The 8,960-nt window shown below is 49.4% G+C and overlaps 2 protein-coding genes across 3 annotated transcripts; one reads left to right on the top strand and one right to left on the bottom strand.

Moving 5' to 3' along the window:
* Nucleotides 1-3,498: 3,498 nt before the first annotated feature.
* LOC100901238 (uncharacterized) lies at nt 3,499-4,606 on the bottom strand. 2 transcript variants are annotated; one of them, XM_003738113.2, is made up of 4 exons: nt 4,301-4,606; nt 4,064-4,198; nt 3,799-3,961; nt 3,499-3,719 (listed from the first exon to the last, which is right to left on the bottom strand). In XM_003738113.2, the coding sequence occupies exons 1-4, from the start codon at nt 4,400-4,402 to the stop codon at nt 3,631-3,633; spliced, it is 489 nt and encodes a 162-aa protein (XP_003738161.1). In that variant the 5' UTR covers nt 4,403-4,606; the 3' UTR covers nt 3,499-3,630. The 2 variants fall into 2 exon arrangements, with proteins under 2 accessions (XP_003738161.1, XP_028968787.1); XM_029112954.1 differs by having other exon boundaries at nt 3,615-3,961.
* Nucleotides 4,607-4,850: 244 nt separating this feature from the next.
* On the top strand, nt 4,851-5,834 carry LOC100906289 (translation machinery-associated protein 16). The gene is made up of 3 exons (XM_003738145.1): nt 4,851-5,088; nt 5,343-5,453; nt 5,544-5,834. The coding sequence occupies exons 1-3, from the start codon at nt 4,975-4,977 to the stop codon at nt 5,832-5,834; spliced, it is 516 nt and encodes a 171-aa protein (XP_003738193.1). The 5' UTR covers nt 4,851-4,974.
* The last annotated feature ends 3,126 nt before the right edge of the window (nt 5,835-8,960 follow it).

Below are 8,960 nucleotides of genomic sequence, written 5' to 3'. Positions count from 1 at the left end.
AAACGCTCCACGAAAGATAACAAGATGATGACACTAGTGTGCAAATCCTACAGAGGGGAGGGATGCCCCGTGGTTGCGGAAATAAGAGAGAACGGTGAAGTTGTTGCACTCACGGGGTACACGACCACGTCCCTGTCGCAGAGGGTCATGGAATCGAGGTACGGCATGCTCGCACAGAATGGATCGGAGACATTCTAGACCATCCTCGCAAGCGCCCCTCTAACGTGATCATGGAACAGCGACGGAAGCTTCCTCGAAAAGCTGCATCTCAAATCGTACCTGTGGAGCACGACCGTACGTGCCGCTTCCACGAAGGGGAAATGAGGCCTCCGCCACCTGATAGTCTCGGTAAACTCTTCGAGGAGCTTTCGACGAAAGAATATCCGAAATTCAACGTGACTGAGGATGGCGAGGAGCTGCTCTCCGCGGAAATAATTCACGCGAATGCGACATATGTGATCTGTCCCAAGCAACTTTGCAGACAGCACTTTACGGTCCACGGTAATTGGGGGAGAATGGTCGGGATCGTGGCGTGTGCACTTATGGATAGATCTGACGCTGAATCCTACCAGTGGGTTTTTAGGCAGTTGAAAGATGCTGTTCCGGGACTCACGGTAGCGGCATTCATGGGAGACTGGGACTGTACAATGAGGAAAGCTGTCCGTTCAGAATTCCCGCACGCCCACGTTTACGGTTGCCATTTCCATTTTGCACAGAGCCTCGTTGGAAGAGCTCGACAGTCGCCGTCTGGCTTGGGGCGTGAGATACGAAAGCCAAGTTCGATCCTCGCACATTTCCTGGTATCTCTGAGCTTGCCTCTGCTCCCCCGGGATCTGATCATGTCCACCTACGAAGTCCTCGAAGCCCGAGCGAGGCACGCCCACATCGGCTTTCCTGAATTCCTCGGATACGTCAAATCCCAGTGGTTACGGAGAATCGGTCCTGAAGACCTATCCACGGCCTTCGTCAGCGGACGAACAATGACGTTGGAGCGAATAACGCCAAACCGCTCCGAAAAACCGGGCGTCACGGTCCAGTGTGGTCGCTCTTGGCGACCATAGCGGAATTCGCTCAAGACGTCGTGGTGGACAAGATTATACATTCGAGAGGTATGCGTCTTAAGAATATGCTCTTTGAAGAGCATATTCCTTCTCGACCAAAGAAGGCGACGAAATGGAATAAGCTCAGAGTGAGTTCATCCTGAGAGCTTCTGGAGCGCGGAGAGATCTCGGCTTCGGAATTCATCGAGCGAGTGAAATACAAGGTTGGAAAAAAGAACACATGCTCACCCTCACCGAGCAGGGCGAGAACGTCGACCCGATGCTCGAAGCTTGGTAGAGAGAGGAATGCTCCAAGTTCCCTGAAGTCAATTCCGAGATCGACATAGGTGTGATTGGTGACCACACCTTTGCGAAGAAACCAAATCGAGGCCGACTTCGTGCAAGTCTCCGGGATGAGCAAATCACCGACGGCGAAAGACGTCTTATCGAAGATGCACCCACGGAAAGTCTTGAAGTTTCCGAGGACTTACCTCTCTCCAGCCTGTCAGTCACCGAGAGCGATATTTTTTTTATTAGAAGTCCGGCGGGAACCAACTGGCTGAATGATGCGATTATGAACGGATATCTGAAGCTAATCGTGCTTCGAAGCAAGAAAATGCCGCAGCTACCCAAGGTGTATGCATTCTGTACGTTCTTCGTCGAATGCTACAAAAGACATGGTTACGCCGCCGTTTCTAGATGGACGCGCTCGGTAGACATTTTCGATCACGACACTCTTTCCATCCCCGTACATAAGACTAGCCATTGGTGCATGGCCACGATCGATCTTCGGAAGAGAATCATCAAGTATCAAGACTCTCTAGGAGGAAGGAAGGAGGAGTTCCTGACGATCTTGCGCACCTACTTAGCTGAAGAAATGAAGAATAAGCAGAATCGCGGGCTAAATCTCGAAAATTGGAGCCTCGGACCCTGTAACGATGCATTGGATAATGATGAATCTCTATCTGTATACTTGTATCCATTATCAATAAGAACCAAACAGAGAATGTGATACTGTCATTCATTGTTTTAGCATTTTTTTGGCAAAGGATGGAACCTCTCGGCGGCCAGGCGGACTCTGAACTCTGAAGAAAGCTTAGGACAGGTCATCAACGGCATTACAAGCGAATCGGAAGGGGTTCACGGGGGAGTTGCAAGTGCCTCGTCACAGATTCCGATCGCATCGAACTCAAGAGCTCCGGACATCTCAGTCTCTGTTGCAGGCCTTCTCTCGACCACCTCAACTCGAGATTTACACTTTTCCAATAATTCACGGAACACGGTTCCTCCGCGGCATCTCCGAACGCCCGCTCTCTCAACTTGCTTCGGGATGCGTTCATCCACTTATATTGAAGTACAAAAACCGGGCTAAATGCCGAGAGTCGTTCCTGTGGGGTCAGAGCAAATGGAAGCCGAGTCAAGTCGAGTTTGACAATCCAGGCGTAGCGCGGGACCTTGGCAATAGCATCGGTGAGCTCGTGGCTGAGCGACTTCGAAAGCCTTTTCGCCCTATACTATAGCCGCCGCTGAGATTCTAGCGAACGTCGCACCGGGACCCGAACTCTGACCTCTGATGCGACTCCCCTCGGGAGTCAGGAATTCAAATATACGCGCTCTATCTTGGCGCCATTGTTTTCCATCTGTCCGTAAGAATTCGAGAGTTTGAGAGGACCCCTCGATGATGGACTTGAGCGAGCGATGGACAAATCCGACAATATTCCATCGACGTCTTCCACTGCGAATGGGAAGTTTGCCGCCGGTCGGGAGAAAGCGCTCCTCAGAAAGCTCTACGCTTACGCCGAGACCACGAAACCAGCAGAGTCGGATAGCTCGAAGGATTCAAAAGCTCAGAGGAACAGGTCTAAGAGCTTGTACGACAATCGAGGGAGACTCATCAGCACCGGAGCGGATAATTGCGACTGTCTGATGGTCAATTGTCGCGGGTGCTTCTATCCGTGTCGTCTATGCGAATCTACGAAATGTGGTTTAACTTGCCGCGTGAATCGAACATTCACCTATGACTCAGTACACGTGGACGGTCATGAGAAATCCGCATTGGAAAATCTAGTAGATTCATTCTTCTCTGAATAAGTAAATAAGTGCTCGGAACAATCTCTCTGTTCCAATACCAATGACTCCCTCGTTCATGTTTCGCGGCGTATGTGTGGATTGCAGATTCGGATTCCGGGTGCATTTCGGGTCTTCTGGGGCGGGCGCATGGCCCCTTGGTCGATTGAGATCTTGCGATACGCGAAGTTATAGAGGGAACAGAAAGAGCGACTGCTGGAGTTGCTGTTCGGATCCCGAGACTCGTCTGTATTGTGTGTATTTCCAAGATGCCCAGGATATGCGAATGAGATACATGAGATATGTTCCGGACTCACCCGCTGAACTTCTGTTGGACCAGAAAGAGCGAGAACACTCTGCCATTCGGAAGGAATAATAATAATAGATGGAGTTTACCATGGACCAAGTTTTTATTGTCTGAGTCAAGAATATCGATACGAAGGAACAGCTCCTTATTGTGTAAAATCTTCCTAAAATGTTATCACATTCGACATGGGCACAAAGAGTCTCAAAAGCGACTGCATCATAAGACGGCTTCCAGGTGATCACAGATTTCACAAGCAATGAACAAATCCCCGTCCAGAGAGATGATTTCAGCTTGATGGGCACAACCTGGAATGCATCCGAGTCAGTGTTGGGGCATGATTTCTGAAAACCTGTATATTCCCGGCGGAGTCGAGCTTATTCTTGCCTCGATCCAAATGTTGCCTATGGGCTTTCCCCATGAATTGTTGAAACTCATCCCATCCCACTCGCGTGTAGAAATCACAAGTCTTGCATTCGACGGGCCGAACTTCGTCAATCGACCCGAGCTCCTGGCCGCATATCGGACACGGGCACTCAACTTCGTCCGGCTGCAATATGATTCGATTTTCCGATAAGGCCCTTGAGGGATGCTTCTTGGATATCAAGACTTCGAATATTCTCGTCAAGTCGGATCGTTCCCCGGGGAATACCTCATTGAAGAGGTGGTTGTACTCTTGCTCGAGCTCTTCCCCCAGCAGATCTTGCTCTAATTGTAGATCTTCTTCGAGCTGAATATTCTGCATCACCGATTTCCTTGCTTTGTCGATTCTGTTCGAGCGGGCTGCCTGAAAAGATATTCAGAGCGATGGATATGCCAGTACTCGCTCCCTCGGCCGAGTCTCCGCGTCAGCTCGAATCGATCTTCGCCTAGGAACAGATTAATTTACCTCTAAACGGCGCAGTTTTTGAGCTCGAACGACATCTTTCCAGTTGCTACCCTTGCTCTTGAACATTTCCCGTCTTTTATTCGCTGTCTTATGAGATGTCATGTCGAATCGCGGTAGACAATCGCTGCTGACTTGTCAGAAATGCCTGTCGCTCCTTGAGTCGGGAAGAAACGTCTGAGGATTCAGTGTTCTCTGAAGCCTGGGACTACTCCGTAGATGCGGGACCTGGACAACCTCCTGGTGGAGCATATGTTCCCCCAAGCGTATTTCTGACAGTCAAGGTTTAGCGACTTGTTGAAAACACCCGAACGGGTCTCGCGCGGCGCGGTCTTCTCCCGGACTTCCATAGAAGCTTCAGTCAGAGACCACGATTTCGATGCCTTTCGTCAGTATCGCGAAAAATTGCAATCTGTGCCTTGAATGAGCCCAGTTCATGGATTTCCCCCAACTTTCTCGAGATTCGAGAGTGGGTAGAGGCAATGTCACTAAAATTTACCATCGATGCAGCCCGCTGACCGTGAGCTCGGAGGTTCAAGGGAGCGATGTAAACAAACAGACCAGAGACATGTGCTTCGGGAGGAACTTCTATCTATTGATGGAATTGTGTTCGAAAAGTTCTGGGACAGTGTGAAATCGAATAAAGAAGAGAACAGAGGACAAGCGGATTCCTAACGATGGGAAAGTTGACGCCGAAAAAGAACACCCAGCAACAGAAGAAGTCGAAAGACCTCCATCCGAACTCGAGAAAAGTGAAGCAGCTGGCGAAGAAACAACTGCATAAGATAAAGGTGAGCTGAAGTGGTGGAGATTGAATCCTCGCGGGGAACCTGCTGCCTCCGATCGAGCCTTCTCTAATGATATCTCTGGCATATGAAGCATACCTCCCCATGAAACATGAGGAATGATACTGTCTGCTGTGACTCTCCGGAGGGTTTGCCTGTCACTGTCGAGCCACAACGGGGCGATCGAATGTTGGATTTGAACCGTGAACCTCGTTCGTCGTCGGGTAATGTACATGATGTGAACAGGATCAATCTTCCAGATCCAGCAGAGGCGATCCGAAGCCTCGAATAAACTCAAGCCCAGGATGGAGAAATTCACTTTCTTCCATTCCTGCTTGCCTGAAGGAGTCAATCGACTCGGTGGTCCTGAGGTAAGATATCTCCTTTATATGACTTCTTGTGAGAATACTTCGCGAAGAGCCGAGTACTCGGACCTGAAGTGATACTTTGACGAATTGCAGGTCAAGGTTCTCATAGATGGATACTTCAGTCGCTTCGATGACGAAATCGCCAAGGTGAAAGAGGTTTCCAAGATTCGAGGGAGCTCGACGCAATACGCTGCGCGCCTCGATGCCATAAAAATGACGCTGGAAAATGAGCAGCAGGAGTATCGCAGTGCTAACTTCGAAATACCCGACTTGTTTTCAACGGAGAATTTCAAAATTTTCCGAGAGTGGGACCTCCGCGAGAGCTACCTCCCTAAAATCAGAACGAAGCTTGTTTCCCCTGGTGTACTCGGTAATTATCCATAATAAACCGTTTTTGTTGACTTGGGGCCATCTCGTCTCTCCCGCAGAGCGGTTCTAGTCAGCGTATTTCCGTAACCGTGACCGAGCTCTGGACTCGATTATACGGATCCCGGAAGACCATGAAGGCTCACCAGACCTGTTCTTTCGAGACTCTCTCTCCCGGAGCGCAATACGTCGCCCACCCACTCCTCTGCCTCAGGTGATTCCGGAGGATCCAAATGATGTATGCCACAAAGACGCTGTCGCAATACGCGAGAAAATCACAGCGCCTCCTACGCGTGGATACCGTAAAATACCCAATACAAGCTCGGGCGTCTATTTTTTTCGAGAGCCTCTTGGGAAGGGCCTATATTGGGAATGGGTTTCTATTGGGGAGGGGCTTTTGATGTCATTTGACTGAGGAACGCCGATAATGAAAAAAGAGGTGGGAGCACTGCTCAACTGCAATGCTGCATACTTTTCCATATAAAGACACGATGAATTGATTCGGAATGTAATGCTTTCATCGCTCAATGCGATCGACAAATCGCTCCCCGTACCGTCTGCGTTTTGCATGCTCTGATTTCGGGGGGCTTGTATTGGGAAGAGGGCTCCTATAACTCTGTACCGTCGAAAGGGGGGTTTGTATTGGGAAGGAGCTACTAATAGGTAGTGGGCTTTTATTGGGCATCTCACGGCACCTAAACGCTAGCGTCTTGCGCATCGACAACTCATTTGCTCATGCGAAAGGGCGAAAATTGCAACGTGCCCAGACTTGCGGTAACGTAATAGCGGCAACTATTGCTTTCATTTCGTGTGCGTAAGGGAGTCGCCCTTTGTCTCGAGGAGCTTCTGGCTGTTCTTCATCGCGATGATGCCCGCCTTGAAAACTTTGCCATGCCTGTGGCGCTCATTCTCCTCGGAAAGCACAATATCTTTAGTCTCTTGATCAGAGCCGGGGTATTCTAGCTGAATGCCAGGGAAGCTTCCTCCTTGCTCCATTCGGGTTTCGAAAGCCTGGACTTTCGGGCCATGCCAACTTATGAACTCGGAAAACCGGCAGGACGAACCGCCCTACAGACAGATCGCATTCCCGACTGGTGCCGTAGTTATTCCTCGATCCTCTCGCATTCCGAAATCAGGCTGTTCTGAAAACGTTCCGATCGGTATTCTGCCTGGGACATTTCTCGGAGACGAATGTCTGATGGCGACTTGGCGGTCTCATATCCTTAAGACGGTTTACTCCACGGGCGATGAGCCGATGTGACTGCCTAATTCTTTATGATATCGAGAAGGTCAAAGGTATGACAGAGCCCCAGATCGATTGACGGGAATATCGCTCCCGGATGCGCTTGAGATGTTCGGTTGCCCGCTATATGATCGTATCACCGTCGTGCACCCTCGTCGTGTCTACGCATCGACCAGGTATCAGGGTTTCGATCAGATGACGAGTAAGGGGAATCCCTCTGAGTGGCCCAATAATGGTCGAGCAGTGGCCAATAGCAGTTCCAGCGTTGATAAAGATAACTCGCATGCAGCTCATCAATCACCACCGTGGAAGAGTTCGACGCGTTCAGTCTGCCGTGAGTGGAAGGCGCGCCGATGCATCGACGCCTGCTGAATGGGAGGGCGATCTCGGTTGGTTCAATGGAACATTCAGATTCTGGCTCCCTGAATCGCACGACATTATTCTGTCGGCCCTCGAGGCTTTCCTGTGATCTTCTGCGCGAGAGAGTATTGAAAAAGGGGAAGTGAGATGTCTCTCTCATCGCGTTCCTCCTCAGCGGGGTGTTCTGCCTATGCTATGTTCATCAGGGCCAAAGATGCCATCAAATTCTCCCTCCCTCAGCGATATCTTCGCCACGCCAAGTGCCGATGCACTCTCGCCAGACCGACTTTAGACTAAAATAGGATATCCCCCCTTCTCTGAAACGTCATGTCTGTATCGTCACTGAGCTTGTAGTTTGATTATTCTTAAAAGGAGGACCAAAGTTTCTTGCTCTCGAGTTTGAGACCTATCGTGTATTCTATATATATGCTCTGACATCTTGACTATAAGTTTTACGTTAGCAATAATTATTCGGATGGATGTGACGATGTCACTCCATTCACTTGATCTATTCAGTTTGGGTCGGAATCGACCCTGGTCTCACGGAGTCGTGAATATTACACTTGATGTCCATCCGGGAATCCGCGCCAAGGAGGCGTGGCACTCATAAGAATAGATTTTACATATCGAGAAACTACGGCCGAAACCGAACAGAGTCTCCATGAATTATAATAATCGTTGAAAAAATTCGTCAAGAACTGAATGAAGAACTCTTCTCCTCTTTGGCTTATCGACTTTTCAATATTGTAAGTGAACACATAGGTGCACACTGAACGCACGCCAAACCAAAGACACAGCAATCTAAACTCACGGAAACAAGAGCTCATTAGCATTCCGAGTTGAACCCCCCGAGTTGAAGGTGAGAAAAGCCATTCCTCACGGATTTTCACCGGAAGCGCTCCACTCTCTAAAGGTATGTATATTATGCTCTGCATCACGATGCTTTCTAGTTCACGAAAAGACATTTTTGGGGGAAGACAGCTCCCGCTGGAGATGAGGCAAGATTTGCGATGACGTGGAAACAGGAATTTTTGGCGTTGAAAAGTTATAATTAAATCCCACTCTGTCCCGCATTCAGCACAGCACAGAGTGGACCGCAGCACGGCAAATATGAGTTGATTGAAAAACATTTTGAGATCGTCTGTCTTTTGTGTTCAGTGGTAGTAAAAGAGGAGGCGGCGATGATAGCGACTGGGCGGCAGCATCGCCGAAGCGAAGAATTGAGAGCACTTTGAGCTAGTTCAACAGAGTGTAGAAATCGACAGTTCCTTGATTTTGCCCTCTACGGCGCAACAATTCACGTCGCGGCAGAGCAGTAGTACGTAGCAGCTGCACTCCGATCGGGGAACGAACTAGACGGAACTCGTGTCCCTCGAGTTCCGGACCGTTTGCTGGTCTCGACCAGTCAAATTCGCCATAAATTAAGCTTTAATATTTTACGCGCTTTCATGTGATTAACAGTTCTCATGTGTGGGAAGTTTCCACACGGAATCCATCTCCGACGATTCTTTCATCTCATCCGGTAACGATAATAAACTATC

The sequence above is a fragment of the Galendromus occidentalis genome, unplaced genomic scaffold, assembly GCF_000255335.2.
Source record: "Galendromus occidentalis unplaced genomic scaffold, Mocc_1.1 scf7180000075782, whole genome shotgun sequence".
Classification (NCBI taxonomy): domain Eukaryota; kingdom Metazoa; phylum Arthropoda; class Arachnida; order Mesostigmata; family Phytoseiidae; genus Galendromus; species Galendromus occidentalis.
This window is presented reverse-complemented; position numbering and strand designations above follow the sequence as displayed.

Bases quoted from the DNA above. Each gene is read 5' to 3' on its own strand.
- LOC100901238 (XM_029112954.1), bottom strand. From the start codon at position 4,402: ATGACATCTCATAAGACAGCGAATAAAAGACGGGAAATGTTCAAGAGC. The intron at 4,199-4,300 runs GTAAATTAATCT...ATATCTTTTCAG, and splicing joins AAAAACTGCGCCGTTTAGAG to GCAGCCCGCTCGAACAGAAT. The intron at 3,962-4,063 runs GTATTCCCCGGG...ATCATATTGCAG, and splicing joins ACAACCACCTCTTCAATGAG to CCGGACGAAGTTGAGTGCCC.
- LOC100906289 (XM_003738145.1), top strand. From the start codon at position 4,975: ATGGGAAAGTTGACGCCGAAAAAGAACACCCAGCAACAGAAGAAGTCG. The intron at 5,089-5,342 runs GTGAGCTGAAGT...TCAATCTTCCAG, and splicing joins AACAACTGCATAAGATAAAG to ATCCAGCAGAGGCGATCCGA. The intron at 5,454-5,543 runs GTAAGATATCTC...GACGAATTGCAG, and splicing joins ATCGACTCGGTGGTCCTGAG to GTCAAGGTTCTCATAGATGG.